The sequence below is a fragment of the Lynx canadensis genome, chromosome X (genome assembly GCF_007474595.2).
Source record: "Lynx canadensis isolate LIC74 chromosome X, mLynCan4.pri.v2, whole genome shotgun sequence".
In the NCBI taxonomy this organism is placed as follows: Eukaryota; Metazoa; Chordata; class Mammalia; order Carnivora; family Felidae; genus Lynx; species Lynx canadensis.
The window spans coordinates 57,107,553-57,127,550 of record NC_044321.2 but is presented as its reverse complement, the minus strand read 5'-3'; the positions used below and the strand labels follow the sequence as shown (position 1 = coordinate 57,127,550).

The 19,998-nt window shown below is 43.6% G+C and overlaps 1 protein-coding gene across 1 annotated transcript in view; it reads right to left on the bottom strand.

Annotated features, from left to right (window-relative positions):
• Window positions 1-19,998, bottom strand: part of NHSL2 (NHS like 2) — a 263,935-nt gene that overhangs the window by 139,945 nt on the left and 103,992 nt on the right. The window contains exons 2-3 of the mRNA XM_030304810.2: window positions 1,292-1,522; window positions 764-861 (exon numbers count right to left, since the gene is read on the bottom strand). Coding sequence (XP_030160670.2) covers window positions 764-861; window positions 1,292-1,522 — 329 coding nt within the window. The remainder of the gene's footprint in view (window positions 1-763; window positions 862-1,291; window positions 1,523-19,998) is intronic.

Sequence of the window (19,998 nt, the reverse complement as noted above, 5' to 3'; positions counted from 1 at the left end):
TTCTTTTTTGCTAGTTAGCTTGGGCAACAGGAAGCTCATCTGGCCATAATCCAAATATTTATCCTTACTGTCAGTCTTTCTTTGTACAAGTCACCTCCTTCTCTTCCACTTGACTGTTCACAACTCTGACCACTTCTCCAAAATGTCGGCACACAGGCGGTTCCCGTCTTCTACACCAAAAGCAGCGACCCTAACTCAAAGTAACCCAGGGGCTGCTGCCTCCCAACTCTGGCAGACCACTTAAAAAACCGGAAACGGAAAAAGCGAGGGCTCTGTACTTTGGCACAGGCTCATCTCTCTGTCTCTATCATCCTCCCCTCTGGCCCTGTGTGCCTGCCCACTGTGTGTCTGGCACTGTTGTAGGCACCTGAGACACATCAGTGACAAAAAGTCCCCGCCCTAGTGTGCTGTGATTAAGTCATATCATTTATTTCTTCAGCAAAAATTCATGGAACACTTATGTGTGGGGCCCCGTGTGAGGCGTAGCTGTTTTAAGTTTGGGGTAACTGTCTGTTCATAGCTTTGGTCTCATCCATCCCCCCTCCTGTCAATGCTTTGTGGACAGTGAATAAATCAATGAATAATGACATGGCCAAGGTCACACAGCAACCTTGAGATGGTGCTGGCACTGAAACCCTGGTACCCTGATAGCTAGAGCACTTGCTCCTGCCCTTCATTACAGTAGGCCCAGATCTTTGTAAGTTCCCTCACCTTGGGTGGGAAAGGTCAGAGAGGAGAAGGTCAAGGGCTGGCTCAGACTCACCTCAGCAGAACTATTTGGAAAGAGGAGACCCACCCTATCAGGGACCCTCTCCAGGAAGACTGGGTAAGTCGCCTGCTTCCAACAATTCTGCTCAAAAGCTTGGGGGAAGCAAGAAGAGTCACTCTCCAGTAGGACCCTGTCGGCTCCATCACTCTGCAGAGGAACTGATCATGTTTTTAAATACTTTTTTTCTTTAACGTTTATTTATTTAGAGAGAGAGAGAGTGGGGGAGAGGCAGACAGAGAGGGGGGGATAGAGGGAGAGAGAGAATCCCAAGTAAGCTCTGTGCTATTATCGCAAAGCCAGATGCAGGGCTCAGACTCGTGAACCATGAGATCATGACCTGAGCTGAAGTCGGACATTTAACCGACAGAGCCACCCCGGTACCCCAGGGGAATGATCATTTTTAGGTACATTTCATTTCTGTGTTAAAACAAAGCCACCACTGGGGCTGCAGGCTCAGAGACATTCCCCATCCACCCCCACTCCTGGGCCCCAGATTCTTTTCCTCTGAGCCAGAAGTAGCACCTGCCCATCGCAGCTGGAGCGGCTGCACTGCAGCGCCCTCTGCTGGGCGCTGGGCGGCCTTGGCTGTTCCTTGGGGCGGAGGAGGAACGCGGGCCACTTCCAAGGAGCTTCTTGTTCCGGAGGTACTGAGGGACCATGATTCATTGTGCCGGCTGCGCCCGCTCCAGTCGCCCCCGCAGCCTCGCCGCCTCTGCACCCGCTTGGTGACGTACCAAGATGCCCGGAGCTGCTCTGCGCACGACAAGGAGCCCCGGGGAAGCCCCCCTATGGCAGCTGTGTGCCAGCACCTGCTCCGCCAGCCCGTGCTTAGCCCTGCTCCAACCCACCGCGTTGTGGAAGCTTCCGGAGCTGGAAGACCCACTCACCACCACAGTGATTGAATCTTTACCAGTAACCTCAAATAGGGGTTGTTTTGTTACATGGCCTTCACGGAATGGGAAAGTGAGGATGAGAGAAAGGTGAAGTGACGGCCAGGGTCAAGAAGCTAAGAAGCGGGGGAAGCACTAGATTAACCAGTTATCCCTGACTCCAAAGTTCAAGGTGCGGTTTCCACAACATCAACCTGCAGTGTCCTCCTAAGCAGCCCGCCTCCCCACAACACACACATACACAGAAAGGGAAGGTTGGACCACATCATAGAGGACCTTCAAAGTCAACCACTATAATAAACATCGACTATTTGGGAAATTAAAGAAAAGCTATAAATGGTATTTTAACACCCAAAGTCAGGTGGGTGTTCAGCTTGACTCCGTAATCATGTTTTATTATGGAGTAGAGGATATGATCAGAGCTTTGAGTTAGGAAGATGCACCCAAAGGAAAAACAGATCAGAGAAATGGACCTACGGTAGTTCAGTAGCACTCAGTAGGGTCTAAGTAAGAATCATGAGAATGGGGGAAAAAAGAAACAGATCCAAGAGTGGGAAAAGAGTTAATGATAGATTGGATTTTAAAAGTGAGGTAAGTACAATCCATATAGCACTTTGTACCTCCTAGGGTATTTACTGCAATCGATTTTGCCTTCTTTACTAGAGTGATGTTTTGTTGGTCTTGTTAGATGCTAAGATCCACAGAGTAGTGCTGGTGGCTCAAGCCCCACTCCTGCCTTGGAGACCATGACCCTGTGGGGGGAAGGGGAGAGTACACATGTCTGGGGGCAGTGTCCATCCTGTCAGCCAGATAGAACATGGGAGGGCAGAGCTCCTTGTCCAGACAGCATCTGCACATGCCAAAGAACCCCTAAACCAGCCCCTATGTCCTCCTTGGGAAAAGTTTGGAGGGTTTTAGTTAAACTGCAAGGCTGCCTTATGCTACCAAATATCCTCCTTCAGTTTGCCACAGCCACTGAGTGGGCAGCTCTATCCCAAGGCCAAGGATCAAGACCTTGAAACTGGCTGTGAGTGCCTGCTGCCAGCTAGTGACACTGAATGAACATACCCCTGGGCAGGCAGCATGGTGCTATTGTGGTAGAATGGGCCATTTTTATTCGAGGGTAAATTATCCAGGCACCAGCACCCCCACCAAGACAGAAATTCCATAGAACTGGGGAATGTTATGTCAGCAGTGGACCCACAGGTAGCCAGATCCACCTCCATACCCACACTGTTAGTCTATCCAGAACATCAGGCCCAATAAGCCCAGCTACTAACCCAGCTCATCTTCCCCTATATACCCTATATGGATGGACACATCAATGAGAGCACCCTGCTGGGAATGGGTGGTTTCATAGTTCTCCAGGACCTCACCCTACAGAAAGCAGCATGTAATAGGGGGCTGCTCCTAATTCCTGGTACTTCCCAACCTCCACCGTTCATACTTGCAGTCATCCTGGGCTCTCCCAGACAGAAAATCAGGACTCCACTGTCTCCTCATGTTACTATGTGCTGCTTGTCTACCTCATCCACTCCTCAGTCCCTTCCTTGAAGTCCAACGAAGTACATTATCAAGCCAGAATTTGGGGAGTTTTTTTTCTTTCTAATCAGGAAAAGGATTTGCCCCCACCTTGGGGTACCACTGAACAACAGACCTAGTGCCCAGAGTCCATGTTTCTAATAAATATTTACCCATAGAGTTTGAAGTACAGGCTTTTACAAAACATAGGAACAAACGTGTGGGGGGTGGAGTGGGAGGGTATTGTGTGGGTTATTTAGCCCCTAAGCATCTTTCATGTGAGCCCTGGTGTTCTTTGTGAAGGAGAAAAAGTTGTATGGAAAAGAGGAGAAAAGATGTCAATTCTCCTTAAATTAATCTGTAAACTCATTACCATCCCAATCAAATCTGCACAGGAATTGTTCATAGAACCTGACAAACTGATTTGAACATCCATAATGAAGAGAATATTTATACGAAGAGCTAAAACAATTGTGGGGGGGAGGACAATGAGGAATAATTTATTATACAAGGTATAAAATCTATAATAATTAATAAGATGTGATATTGGCACAGAAATAAACAAATGAATGAAAGAGAATAGAAAGCCCTCAAATCAACACATTTAAAGATACTAAATAAATAATCTAAGTGGCCTTTACAAGCCAATGGTGAAAGGATTGACTGTTCAATACATAGTATGGGAACAACTGGCTTTTCATTTGGAAAAAACTAAAATTAGATCCCTACTGCATTCTAAACACACACACACACACACACACACACACACACACACACACAATTCCAGATAGCTCAAACAACTAACATAAGAAATAAAACATAGGGGTGCCTGGGTGGTTCAGTTGGTTAAGCATCTAACTCTTCGATTTTGGCTCAGGTCATGATCCCATGGTTCGTGAAATCGAGCCCTACATTGGGATCTGCGCTGAAATGACAGTGCAGAGCCTGCTTGTGATTCTCTTTCTCTGCCCCTCCCCCACTCAAGCTCTGTCTCTCAAAATAAATAAATATTAAAAAATAAAACATACCTATAACTACAATGGAAAATATATAGATGTAATTGTTTGTGACTTTGGTGTACAGAAATCCTTTTAAAACAACACACACACAACACACAAGGCATAAAGGAATGGCTGATAAATCTGAATCTACATCAAAAACACTTCTTAGATGAAAGACACCATCAATAAAGGTAAAAGACAACTGATAAACTGGGAGAAATATATTACTTGCAACATATGTATTAGGTAAAAAATTAATCTCTCTCTCTCTCTTTGTGTGTGTGTGTGTGTGTGTGTGTAAGAGAGAGAGAGAGAGAGAGAGAGAGAGAGAGAGAGAGAGAGATTTCTGTAAATCAATAAAAAGGGAAACAACCCAAAGGAAATATGGCAAAGTATATGGTCAACCTATTCAGGAGAGTTGCAATTAGCCAATAGACATTTGAAGAAATGCTCAACCTCTAGTAATCAACTAAATGAAATGAAATAAAAACAACCATCAGATACCATCTTTCACCTGTCACCCTGGTAATTAAAAGTTTGATTTTATCAAGTGTTGGCATGGAGGTGAGCAAAACGGCTACTCTCATACACTCCTGGGTGGAGTACAGCATTACTGGCAGGAATTTGGAAGCACCTAGTAGTATGTAAAATACACATCTTCTATAACCCAGAGTGTGTAAGATGATTTACTTATTATTTAATTTATTGTATACATATATAATATAATGTATAATATATATTTACTAAATTATTGAAATAAAATGATTTAATAATTTAATATTTAATTGTTTAATATTTATTGAATGGATGTTTATTGAAATATCAGCCATCAAAATGTAGAAACAATCTAAGTTCATAAAATAGGTAAATAGTTAAATAAACTGATAAAATTCATACTCTGCAAAATTAGTTAACATTTTAAAAGATTAAGTTAGGACTTCTGCTTCTGGGAAGACAGAGTAGATATACATTTCCTTATTCCTCCTAAGTAAAACTACAAACTACAAACTAAGTACAACCAAAACCTCTCAACAATATAAATAAAACAACACAAAAGACTCGGAAAGATCGAGGGAGGAAGGAACACCAGCGAGAGGCCTCAGAACTCAAGGAATGACATGTCGGTATGTTCCCTGGATCTCTGTTTTGCTTCATATATTCCAGAGTTGAAGCTCAAAAAGCTTGCAATCTGGAAACACCAATGGGTGCAGACAAAAGCAAAACCAAAAAGTCTGTGCCTCTAACCAAAGGACCAGAAAAGGAGATAGACTAGCAAGGTAGAAAATTCTAGACAATAACTCCTTTGCTTCAGCAAATACCACAGGAAGAAAAAAATGTGTCTCCATCCCCAACCCCACCTGCAATGGAAAGGTTGAAAAAAGACTTCTACCCTTGCTAAGCCATAGCTAGGTACCCCAGGTACCCCAAACCTCCCTACTAGGATGATAGCAGAGAAGGCTGAGTGGGGAGCTGGGATAGACCCAGTAAATGAAAAATCAGCAAGGATATAGAAGAACTCAGCGACACCCTCACCCAACAGGATCTAATTTGACATTTATAGAACACTCCATCCAACAACAGAATAATACCCATTCTTTTCAAATGCCCGTGGAACACAGACTATGTTAGAGCACATCCTGTGCCATAAAACAAACCTTGACAAATTAAAAAACAATGAAAAGAAAATGGAATGTATTCTTTACCCACGATGGAATCGAAGCAGAAGTCAACAATAACAGAGAGATAACAGGAAAACATCTAAACACTTGAAAACTAAACAGCACAGTTTTAAATAACCTATGGGTCAGAGATGAAATCTCAAGAGAGATTTTAAAAATACATTGAACTGAATGAAAATGAAAATACAACATAGCAAAATTTGTGGGATGCAACTAAATCAATGTTCATTAAAGGGAAATCTATAGCACAAAATACTTACACTAGAGAAGAGAAAAGGTCTCAAATCAATAATCTAATTTCTTACCTTAAGAACTAGGGGGTGGGGATCAAAAATAGAGCCAAAGCAAACAGAAAACAGGAAATTAAAATAAGAGGAAAAATCAATAAAATTGAAAACAGGAAAACAATTAGAGAAAATCAATGAAGCAAAGAGCTGGTTCTGTGAAAAGATCAGTGAAATTGACAAACTCTGGTAAGACTGACAAAGAAAAAAAGAGAAAACACAAATTACTAATATCAGGAACAAAATGAATATCACTTCAGACCCCTCAGAAGTCAAAAGGATAATAAAGAAATACTAACAACAACTTTGCACACTTGGAGAATTTTGACAAAATTAACCAAGTCCTTGAAAAACACAAACTCCTAAAACTCACTCAATAGGAAATAGATGACTTGACTAACCCTGTAACTATTAAGAAAATTGAATTCATGATTTAAACCCCCCAAAAAGAAATTTTCAGTTTCACTGGAGAATTCTACTAAATGTTAATACCAATTCTACACAATCTCTTCCAGAAAATAGGAGAGAAGAAAATGCTTCCTAACTTATTTTATGAAACCATTACTATCTTGATGCCAAAACCAGATGACAGTCATACACAAAAAAGAAAACTACAGACCAATGTCCCTCATGAATATAGAAGCAAAACTTCTCAACACAACATTAGCAAATAGATTTCAGTAATATGTAAGAAGAATTATATACCATTATCAAGTGGGGTACATTCCAGGGATGCAAGACACTTTCAGTACCTCAAAATAAATCAATGTAATCCACCATATTAACAGACTAAAGAAGAGCAATCACATAATTATATCAATGCAGAAAAAGCACTTAACAAAATCCAGCACCCATTATGATTTTAAAAAAAAGCCTTTCAGAAATAGGAAATCAGGGGCGCCTGGGTGGCGCAGTCGGTTAAGTGTCCGACTTCAGCCAGGTCACGATCTCGCGGTCCGTGAGTTCGAGCCCCGCGTCAGGCTCTGGGCTGATGGCTCAGAGCCTGGAGCCTGTTTCCGATTCTGTGTCTCCCTCTCTCTCTGCCCCTCCCCCGTTCATGCTCTGCCTCTCTCTGTCCCAAAAATAAATAAACGTTGAAAAAAAAATTTAAAAAAAAATAGGAAAAGAAAGGAATTTCCTCAACTTGAAAAATGGCATCTATAAGAAACTTATAACTAACACTAAACTTAATGGTGAAAGACTGAATGCTTTCCTCCTCAGATTAGTAACAAGGCAAGGATGTGTTAAAAAGAAAACCACAGGCCCCACAGGCACCTAGGCCAAGTCACCAAACCAGGGCTTAATCCATAACCTAACTGTACTTTCAACCTCCCTAGAAATGTAGTCTTAACTGGTGAGTCAGAAATTTTCTGATCAGCACCAATGAGGTAATCTGTCACATGGGTTCTCCATTCCCCAAAAGAAGATGAGGTAATCCACCTAATAAGACCTCCTGCCCTTCTCCTTCTAAGTTACAGTGAACTTGCCTTAAACAATCTTTTCCTTTGATAACTTCTTATCCCACCCTCCTTCCTATATACCTACCATTTTGTACAACTCCTCAGAGCTCCCCTCTGTTTGCTAGATGGGATGCTGCCCAATTCATGAATCACCTAATAAAGCCAATTAGGCCTTCAAATTTACACATTTGAATTTCTGTTGTTTAACAGATGTCTGCCTTCACTACTCTAATTCAACATAATGCTGGAAGTTCTAGCCAGTATAATGAGGAAAGAAAAGGAAATGAAAGGCATACAAATTGTAAAGGAAGAAATAAAACTGTCCCTATTTGGGGGCACCTGGGTGGCTCAGTTGGTTAAGTGTCCAACTCTTGATTTCGGCTCAGGTCATGACCTCACAGTTTGTGAGATCGAGGCCTACATCAGGCTCACCGCTGACAGTGGAGAGCCTGCTTGATATTCTGTCTCTGCCTCTCTCTCTCTAAAAATAAATAAATAAACATTAAAAAAAACCACTGTCCCTATTTGGAGAGGACATGATGGTACATGTAGGAAGTCCCAAAGCTACAAATCCCTAGAACTAATAAGTGAGTTAAGCAAAGTTGCAGGATACAAGCATATACAAATAAATGGTATCTCTATATACTAGCAATGAAGAAATGGATGCCAAAATTAAAAATACAATACCATTTACAATTTCTCAAAATGAAATATTCAAAACTTATTATGTGGCTACAATAATAAAGACCTGGTGGTCTTTATGGTCCTGGTGGAGGGATAGATACATAGATCAATGGAGCAGAGTAGAGAACCCAGAAATCAGACCTACACAAATACTCCCAACTGATTTTCAGTGAAGGTGCAAAAACAATTCAATGGAAGAAAGATAGCTTTTTCAAATAGTGCTGGGGCACCTGCACGTAGGCAAAGCGGTGAACTTTGACCTGTGTAGTGGGTTGAATGGTAGCCTTCAAAAAGATATTGCTGCATCCTTATCCCCAGAACTTGTGACTGTTACCTTCCTTGAGAAAAATGGGTCTTTGCAGATGTCATTAAGTCAAGGATCTTCACATGAGAAGATTATTTTGGATAATCCAAGTGGGCCTTAAATCCAATGACAAATATCCTTATGAAATAGACACACAGAGAAAGTGATGTGGAGATCAAGGCAGAAATTGGAGTGATATGGTCACAAGATAAGGAAGCCAAGGATTGTTGGCAGCCAGCAGAAGCTGGAAGAAGCAAGGAAGGATTTTCTCCTAGAGCTTCACAAAGGGAGCACGGCCCTGCTGACACCTTGCTTTTAGACTTCTAGGCTCTACCACCATGAAAGAGTAAATTTCTCTTGTTTCAAGCTACCAAGTTTATGGGAATTTGTTATGCCAGTCTCAGGAAATGAATGCAACCTGTTTCATACCTTAAAAAATCAACTTAAATGCACCACAAGCTAACCTTATTGTGGTAATCATTTTGCAATATATATGTGTATCAAATCATCACACTGTATATCTTAAACGTACACAATACCGTATGTCAAATATATCTCAACAGAGCTGGTAAATGCCTCACAAACTTAAATGTTAAATGGAAAACTAAAATTTTTAGACAAATAAAAATGGACTCTAGAGCTAGATCTTATACTTAATGATCAAAACATGACATGAAAAGTCAATTCACTGAAAAGGATATATAGATAGCAAGTAAACACATGAAAAGATGTTCACTTGCCATCAGGGACATGCAAATTAAAACCACAATAAGATATCGCCACATACCTATCAGAATGCCTAAAAAAAAAAAAAAGTGACCACACCAAATTCTGGTGAAGATGCCAAGAAACTGGATCCCTCATACATTGCTGAGAGGAATGTAAAATGATATGGCCATTTTGCAAAAGAGTTTGGCAGGTTACTTTAAAAGCTATATTTGCAACTACTAGATGACCCAGCACATGCATTGTTGGGTATTTACCCCAGAGAAATGAAAACTGCCCACATAAAAACCCGTTTTATGATTGTTCGTGGCAGCTTTATTTATAATAGCCAAAAAATTAGAAACAATCCAGATGTCCTTCAATGAGTGAATGGATAAGCTATGTGTGGTATATCCAAGCCATGGAAAGCTACTCAGTAATAGAAAGGAACAGAATGTTGACACACACAACAATCTGGACGAATCTCCAGATAATTCAGCTGACTAAAGAAATCAAACCATCCCTAATATACTAGATGATGCTATTTACATGACATTATTGAGATGACCTAATTTTAGGAATGGGGAACAGATTAGTGGTTGCCAGTGATTAAGCAGCAGGTAGGACTGGGAGGAAAGTAAGTGTAGCTGTCAGAAAAGGGAACTTGAAAGATCCTTGTGATGATGGAAATCTTCTATATCTTGACTGTATCCATGTCATTGTCCTGCTTGAGATATTGTACTATAGTTTTGCAAGAGGGGCACCTGGGTGGCTCAGTCAGTTAAGCGTCCAACGCTCGGTTTCAGCTCAGGTCATGATCTCGCTTTGTGAGATAGAGCCCTGAGTCAGGCTCTGCACTGACAGCGCAGAGCCTGCTTGGGATTCTATCTCTCCCTCTTTCTCTGCCCCTTACCCATTCTCTCTCTCTCTTTCTGTCTCTGTCTCTCTTGCTCTCCCTCTCTCTCTCTCTCAAAATGAATAAATAAACACTTATAGTTTTACAAGAGGTCACCACTGAGGAAAACTGGGTGGAGGGTATGTGGAGTTTCTCTGTATTCTTTCTTTTTTTTTTAAGTTTGTTTGTTTATTTATTTATTTCAAGAGAGAGAGGCAGAGAGAGAGGGAGAGAGAGAGAATCCCAAGCAGGCTCCATACCATCAGCACAGAGCCTGACGTGGGGCTTGGACTCATGACCCTGAGATCATGACCTGAGCTGAAAGCAGGAGCACTTAACCGACTGAGTCACCAAGGCTCCCCCTCTGATTATTTCTTAAACTGCATGTGAATCTACAGTTATCTCACTATTTAGTTAAAAAAAGAATGAGTTAGATCCATGTGTCCTAACATGGCAAGTTTTCCAAGGTATATTGTTAAATGAAAAAAGTAAGTTACAAATCAATATATATGGTTTAATAGCATTTATTTTGAATACCCACACACAACCAAACTATGTATATATAGAAAAAGACTTGGTAGAGGGTACTCTACACTGATGACAGTGGTTACCTCTGGGGAGCAGAGTTGGGAGGGGGAGAGGATTTTAATCATATCTGGGTTTTTTTTTCACTATGAGAATATATTCATATGCAACTTGTATAGTGAAAACATTATCCTGGACATAGTTACAGTGTTCTAGGAATCCAAACCTGTTTTGCTTGCCCTGAACTGACCTATCCCTGCTTCACCACCAGAGGACCCAGCTCATGACCCCCTGCCCTTGAACCTCAAGGAAGTGGCTCTAGAGCCTACCTAATTTGGAAAGAGCCCCACCCATACTACCTTTGAAGTATGCAAGTAGTACCTGGAAGGGCTGATATACCCATGACCATGAATCTACCCACTGCTGATCAATGCAACAGTAGTTTTCATAAGGCAAGTTGACAAACAGATATGCAAGTTTCAATCCTGGGGGCAGCAAAGAGCTCCCTACCCTCTGACCCAAAAACATGGCAGTAGTTGAGCCTCTTTGGAAGAAACAGAGAGCAGCAGGCATGAGTAACAATTGGATATGTATACTCAGCTGTGCCTGGAGGAGAGCAGACTCATAGTAGGGTGGCCCCTGAGAGTGCATTCATTCATTCACCGTATATTTATTGAGCACCTACTATATGCCAGGTATTATTCTAGACACTAATAACCACAGTGAATAAAATGAAGTCCCTGCCCTCATGGGGCTCTCATTCTAGTGGGGGAGCAGACGATAAGCAAGATAAATAAATTATATGTTAGGTGGTATTAGGTGCCATGAAAGAAAACACAGCATGGAAAGAGGATATAAAGTGTCGGGAGTTGGGGGTTGAAATTTTAGAAAAGGTGGTCAGAGAGGGCCTCACTGAGAGGGAAACATTTAGGTGGAGATCTGAAGGACGAGAGAGAGCCAGCTACAAAAATATCCAGTGGTTCTGGATATCTTCTGTTTCCCCCACTAGATCTTCTCCACCCTTCTCCACCCAGCTTTGTGCCCTGGTAGGCTGACCTGTATGGACTGCATCAACAGGTTCCCTTGCCCTCTGGCTTCGGGTTAGGTTTGACCAATGGGAAGCACCTGCAAGGAGATCAGAAAGAAAAAGAAAGTGAGATTTTTTTTTTTCACTAGCTCTCTCTTTGCAGGTTCACCATGGGTTGGCCACATCCCTCCACCAAAGATCACAGCCCTGAAAGGTGGCCCTCTCCATACAGCAACTTTTCCCTAGTTCCCATAACCACTCTCTTCCAGGATCCTGACTGATACCCTGGGGATAAAAGCATTCTAGGCAGAAGTAAAAACAAGTACAAAGCACAAACCTGCCTGGAAAGCTTAAAGAATGATCAGGAGACAAGCGTGGCTGTAATGGAGGAGGTGACAGATGAATTTGTAGGAGATATTGTCAAGGACATAAGGGAGCTCCAGATTATGAGGTTCTTGCAGGCTACCATAAAGGCTTTAGCTTTTTTAAGAAAAAAATTTATGTTTATGTATTTTTGAAAGAGAGAGAGAGAGAGCATGCATTAACTGGGAGGGGCAGAGACAGAGGGAAACACAGAATCCGAAGCAGGTTCCAAACTGTCAGTACAGAGCCTGACATAGGACTCGAACTTATGAACCATGAAATCATGACCTGAGCCAAAGTTGGACGCTAACTGACTGGGCTACCCAGGCACCCAAGGCTTTATCTTTTACTATGAGTGAGATGGGGAGCAGTTGGAGGATGCTGAGCAAAAGATTGACATATTCAAACTATGCTTTTTTAAATGTTTATTTATTTTTGAGAGAGAGAGAGTGCACACAACTGGGGGAGGGGGAGAGAGAGCCAGGGAGAGAGAGAGAATCCCAAGTAGGCTCTGCATGATTAGCACAGAGCCCAATGCATGGCTCAAACTCACAAACCATGAGATCATGATCTGGGTTGAAATCAAGAGTCGGCTGCTTACCCGACTGAGGCACCCAGGAGTCCCTATTCAAACTATGCTTTAACAGCATTACTTTACGAGACTGGTGATGGGCAAGAGAGGGTGATGGCTTGTAGTAGGGTAGTAGCAATGATAGCAATGGAGGTAGTGAGAAGTGGTTGGATTCCAAATAGATTTTGAAGGTTGTACAGAAGCATCCTCTTCAGTAGAATGACCAGAGCAAAGGCCCAAACCCAAGCACAGAGACTTGTTACCCTGCTTATCATTGCATGTCACTGAAAATTCTGTTATTCAACAAGATTTCAGAAGGCCTTGCATGCAGCATGATTATTACCTACGACTTATGTGAGACACACAATTCTAGGCCAAAGGCCAAACCCAAAAGGTCCCCGGACTATACCTGACTCCAGAACAACTCCAGAAAACTATCATCATGGATTTTCTAACCAACCTGCTTCCCCCTGCCTAAAGCCACAATTCTACAGGGGTCATACTGGGTGCCATTTTGCCTCCTGATTGGCTCCAGTCACTCTACCTCCATCAGCCCCTCCATGAGCTGGCCTAGCCAAGTCACATCAGAATTCTGGGAAACACTGTCCATACCCGACCTGTCCATACCTCCTGTCTCTGCTCACCATCACTCACAGGCTGGCAGCAGACAGATCGCATCCATCATCAACTGAGCAGACAGGGATTGGTTCCAGGGGCAGTCAGAACACAGTGTGGCCAACATCTCAAAGGTACCATGATTTTGATAAGGAATTTTACATTTGCCTGGGAAAGCAGGCAATCCTCAACCACAGGAAGATCATTGGGAGGGAAGAGAAAATAGAAAACTTGGCCCCATAGGCTGAAAGCCCCCCGCCTGAAGCATCTTCTGGGAACAAAAGCACCCTGGCATCTTTGGGTGCATACTGTTCATTCTCGGGATAAGGCCTGTTGCTTCATATTTGTGAACCCCCAGCAAAGGCACCCAGATGGAAACTAGAGAACAGCACATGATTCTGAAAGCTCGCTCCAGAGCCAGGAAAAACTGATGGTATTTTGTTTATGTTCAAAGAAATCAATCCAAAGAGATCAGTCCCACAGCCAAAGTCAGCAAGGCTGGGGAGCAAGCTGCTGCCAACTAGGGAGGGGACGACCTGCACTGGAATCCTAGATCCAAGATTTTCAGGTTGTGCTCCCTTGGGTCAAATTTTTAACTCTCCCAAGACCTCAATTTTCTAACCTGTAAAATAGGGACAATACCTACCTCAGAGTTGCATTAGGAATAAAAATTAGCTCATGTGTCTGGCATCGCATATGGGATACTAGCTGCTCACAACATGTTCATTTTCTTCTTGTGCCCAGTTTTGTTGGGCAAGTTCTAGGCCAGTGGTATGGAGCAACTACATGGCCCCAGTGGCCCCTGGTGCCCTTAAGAAGAACTCTCTGAGGCATTCTCCAGATCTTTTGTGTCAATGCTGCTTTCTGCTTTTTACTAAATGGGCGTCCTAGGCAGCTGGCATTTGATCCCAGCAGGACATGGTTGCACGCACAGCTTGACCAAAGGGCACTAATGCCTATTAATTAACTGTACGTTTAGCTGACCTGCCTAAGCAGTTGCTTTCATTTCTAGGATTCCAAATCTTTCTTATTCCATTCCAGGTTATTTGAATCCCTTATCTTTGCTCCCCTCTCTCCTCTTTCATTCTCTCAGTCCCTCCTGTCTTCTCCACACTGCTCCTTCTACCTGTCCTTTACCTGCTCTCCATCTTTTTCCTTTCCTTCCCTAGCTCTTTCATGAACCCTCATCCAAAAACAGTGCTTATGGGGAGAGAGCAGTTAAAAGTGGCTTAAGTGGAGCCATGGTTAGGCCTGGAGGAGACCATTCCACTTCCACTTTGCCCTGTTGTACCAGCCCATCCCAAAATCCACTTTCCCACTCATTCACACTGAGCTTAGTAAGGGGATTACAAAGCCAAACAAGACATGACTGCTTCCCTCACAGAGCTTCTAGTCTAGTGGGAAAGGCAGACAGCCCCATAGTGTATATGAAGAGCTGGAGAGGGGATGCAGAGGTAGGAAATCTGCTTGCCAGGAAAGGGTCCAGGAAAGTTTCACAAAAGATAGGAGCCTCGAACTGGTCTTGAAGCCTGAGTGTATTTTTCCAAATGGAGAAAGAGGTCAAAAGGCATCCCAGGGGAGGAGGTGGTGCAGAGGTGAGAAGGGCAGTATGTGTTTGGGGGCATTGTACGGCCAGATGGTAAGGTCTAGAAGATGAGCAACAATGAGCCCAGGAAGGAGAATCTAGAGCCAGCTTGCCAAGACAGTGTCAGGTTGATGTGAAGCTGGACCTGCAGGTGGTTAGGATGCAAGTCTGAAGAGGTGGGACCTCATGAATGTTGGGAAGGCACATGATGAATGCTGTGTTTTATTTTTTTTCAACGTTTTTTTTTTTTTTTTTTTTTTTTTTGGGACAGAGAGAGACAGAGCATGAACAGGGGAGGGGCAGAGAGAGAGGGAGACACAGAATCAGAAACAGGCTCCAGGCTCCGAGCCATCAGCCCAGAGCCTGACGCGGGGCTCGAACTCACGGACCGCGAGATCATGACCTGGCTGAAGTCGGACGCTTAACCGACTGCGCCACCCAGGCGCCCCATGAATGCTGTGTTTTAAGAAAATAATTCTGGAAGGCAGAGACCAGAAGAATGGAGGCCAGTTAGGAGGCTGCTGCAATGGTCCTGGCACAAACTGAGATCCCGAACTAAGGTGTTGACTGTGGGAATGGAAATGAAGGGGCAGAAAAGAGATACCACTGGGGCCTACTTCTCTAGCTCTGGCCTTTATCCTGGATTCATTCTTCACCTTTCCCCCATTCCCCAGTTCCTTCTCCTTTGACAATCTTTTTTTTTTTTTTTTTTTTGAGAGAGAGAGAGAGAGAGAGAGAACAAGTGGTGGGGAGGGCGGGGCAGAAGGAGGGGGAGAGTGAGAATCTTAAGCAGGTTCCTCGCTCAGTGCAGAGCCCAATGACACATGGCTCGATCCCATGACTGTGAGATCATGACTTGCACAGAGATCAAGAGTTGGACGCTTAACTGACTGAGGCACCCAGGCGCCCCTCCTTTGACAATCTTAATGGATCCTGGGTCTCAGCTCTAACTCCCACCTCAACGTGGATTTATCCTAAATCCATACATTGAGATCTGACCTGTCATCTGGCCCTGGGACCAGATTCTTGCTGCTGTCTAGACAGTCTCAAGTAACCAATTCATCAGCATGTTCAAAACTGTCATCATGGTGCCTGCACACTAGTCCTAACCCAGCTTGGGAGAACCATGCACCTCATTACATTATGGGCTTCGGGGGCCTAACTTACCAACTGAAGGATCATTTTACTTCTTTGTAGGGCAAACATAATTTCCAAGTTCTAAGCCACCAATTTATATGTTGACTTAGAGAACTCAAGCACACTCACACCTTGGGGAATGCCTTCCTTCAGTCACTCACTGTCAAGTTCCCCAGCAGTGGTCCTCAGCCAGGGGTGGTCCTTCTAGCCCCTGGAAGTATTTGGCAATGCATAGAGACATTTATGGTAGTCACAGTGACTTCAGGGTACTAGTGACATTTAGGGCCCAGGAATCAGGATGTTAAATATCCTGCAATGCACAGGAACACCCCACACTGCAAAGAATGGTCTTACTCTAAGTGTTAAGATTAATCTAATTGAGAAACACTGTGACCATGAGCTCAATGAGAGCAAGGACTCTATTTTGTTCTTTACTGTGTTCCCAGCATGTAGCAGAGTACACAGCACATGAGGGTGTGCAGTAACTATTTGTTAAATTAATAAATCAACTCACCCCTTTGTATAACCAACACCTACTGTTGGTGCTGGGGATAGAAAAATGAACGAGAATTGGGCAGTACCTTTGCACCTTGGCTAGCCTTAGCAGGGTAGGGTATAGACAATCTTGAGATGGGAGGCCAAACGTCAAGAATGCCTCACCTTCTATAACTACCACCAGGCCCCTTCCTAATAAGGGCAATGCATTGCCAGTTATATGCTGAATTGAAAATTCATTCATTCATTCAACCAACACTTGAATGCACGTGAAACATTTTGCAGCACTTGCAAGACATCTTGCTGGAGCTGGGCTGGGAGGAGTGGAGGGTTGGGATGGGGGCTGGAAGTGGAGTTGGGGCCTGAGGGGTTCCTGCCAAGCTCAGGGCAAGAGCAGACAGGCCCAATCAGACAGTCTCTTGGGACTGGGGGGGGGGGTGGGTCTGGTGTGAATGGAAATATGTGCCACATGGCCTGAATTGCAGGGGCCGGCCTCAGGCTCCCACAGTCCCAAACACTTCCAGATGGATTTATTTATAACTCCCAAACCAGAGGCAGCTCTCAGCTTCTTTTCTTCACTCTCATCCCCACTACTGGAGCAAGTCTTGGCCGCCCCTTTCCACTCCGGAAACCAGCAGGAGACGGGGAATGTGCCCTACTGCTCCACCACAGCCGCAGCCTGGGCTTCTGGTCACCGCCTGTCCCCTAGGTGGCAACAGCAGCTCACTGTGTGGGTGTGCCAACAGAGTGGCCATACCCACTCCCACCCACTTGGTCATCTGGGCTTTCTCAGGCCAGTCACTAAATGGATAGTATGAGCTGGGCACATTCACTCTGGTAAGTTTCTGTTCCAGACCTGCCTCTGCTTCATAAAAACCACAGTCACACCCATGTCTTCTCATCCTTGGTCTTCAGGAGATTCTGAGCTCCCTCCCCTCCTCCACCTTCTCCCACATGATACTGCTTCTCACCATATAGGCTGCCAGAGGCTTTGGACTCTTTTTCAAAATGGAAAACTGAAGCTCAGAGAGGTTAAGTAACTTGCCCAAGGTCACACAGCATGTTAAACAGCAGAGCCAGAAGCCTAAAGCTCTGAGCTCTGTCCCTGACACTAGTGCCTCTTAAACCTCAAGTTTCCCAGTGTATGAAATGGGGCTAGTGTTTGGCAGGTGGTCTGGTTAGAAGTGTCAGTTCTGGAACTGCTCTGCATGGAGTGTGTGATAGTTCTGTCATTTACCATCTGAAGGACCTTTGATGAGTTCCTCCTCGTCTCCTCACCATAACTCAATTTCTTTATTTTCCCTTTGAGGATTAAAGAGATAATGGGCATAAATGGTTAGGATAGTGTCTGGCCCACAGTAAACCCACAACAAATAATAACCAATTTAATACTTTATTACTCAATTGCATCTTTGTAGAGCTCATGGTTCCCATCTTTTGAAATATGGGCCAGGCCCCATACAAACCTTGCCTCCTGACTCCTCACATGCAGGGAGAAGTAAACTTGGGCCTGGAGAGATTGAGTGACTTGCCTAAGGCCACACTGGAACCCAGCTCTAGGTGATTCCAAGGTTACAGATTCCATGCTTCCTACAGAGTCTGCAGGATAAAAGCCCCCTATATGTGTGTCCTTAGATAATTCTCTGCCCTGATTCCCCCTCCCTTCCCTATCTTGCCTCCTTGAGGACTGGCCCAAAAGCTTCTTCCTTCCCAGAGGTTCAGCCCACCCAGCTGAACCTGAGGATTTTGGTGGACCCAAGCAAGGCCTGTGAGTATTTCAGGCCCAGAGGAGCCTGGTGGCATTGGGGCTGAGGCATTCCCACTTCCCTCCTCTCCTAACCATGGTTGGAATTGGTGGTGGCTGGAGAGGACAGGGTGGCAAAGCAGGCAAACTCTCCAGAGTCAAGCTTCTAGATGCCCTGTATCTGTTTTCTGCACATCCTCTTTTCTCTCCAAGTTACTTGGAACCAAGGTCTGGCAAACCCACCTCTGCATCCAAAGGTCTAGACAAATTCTCCTGCAGCTGTTCAGCAACACATGACACCAGATTTCTGCCCCAGTGGGAGTTTTCGGTATTCTCACATCCTTTCTGTTTGTTGCTGTGCAATTAAACATGCATAATTTCTCTATGTTCTCCCATCCCTCACCACACATCAATACTGCCAGTGACAGCATGAGGGAATAGTACAATCTCTGAGCACATATGGGCAAGGGAATCAGTAAACACTTCTCTCAATTGAACATGACTCACCAAATGGGCTCCAAATCCCATCAACAATTAGGCTCAATCTATCTATAGTCCCCTCGTCTTTTCAGTGGGTTTCCCAACATGCTCCAAATTCCTGATAGTCCAAGAATAAATGCAGAGTTATTTAATAAATGCTCAAAGGGGCACCTGGGTGGCTCAGTCGGTTAAACATCCCACTTCAGCTCAGGTCATGATCTCGCAGTTCGTGAGTTCAAACCCCATGTCGGGCTCTGTGCTGACAGTTCAGAGCCTGGAGTCTCCTTTGGATTCTGTGTCTCCCTCTCTCTCTGCCCCTCCCCCACTTGCACTCGGCCTCTCTCTCTCTCTCCAAAACAAACATTTTTTTAAAAAATTTAATAAATGCCAAGAATGGAAAGGGTATTTAACAAACAAACAAAGCAACTCTCTACTCAAACAAAGTAACTCTCAGAGTTTGTGGACAAACTCTGCCATGGCAGCTCCTCTCTGCTTCCAGCACTGACACTTAGGAAAGCTTCCTCATCAGACAACGGTATTGGCCTTTACCTCTGAAGCTACCAGATCTACAGCCCCAGCCCTACTGTACGGGCTCTCTGAGTCTTGATTTCCTTCTCTGTTTTTCTGAGGCATCTCACAGTCAGGTACATAGTACTTCCTCAACAAATGTATTTTATAGAAACAGCAAATTCTTACGAATTCTAGAATCATTTAGAAGATGACCACTATTTCAGGAAATTATTTATTCTTTCAATATTTAGCAAGCATCTACTATGTACAGAGCAGCATGAGAGAAACAAAGTAAATTAAAAAATTCATAATAAAGATTAGAGCAGAAATAAAGTATACAGAAACTAAAAAAACAATAGAACAGATCAATGAAACCAAGAGCTGCTTCTTTGAAAACATCAACAAAATTGATAAGCATCTAGCAAGATTTATCAAGGAGAGAGGACCCAAATAAACAAAAACACTAATGAAAGAGGAGAAATAACAACCAACACCACAAAATACAAACAATTGCAATAGACTATTATGAAAACCCATATGGCAACATATTGGAAAACTTAGAAGAAACGTATAAATTCCTAGAAACACATAACCTACCAAAACTAAAGGAGATAGATGATAGAAAATTTGAACAGACCAATTACCAGCAATGAAATTGAATCAGTAAACAAAAAACTCCAAACAAACAAAAGTCCAGGACTAGACTGCTTCACAGGTGAATTCTACCAAACATTTAAAGAGGAGTAATTACCCA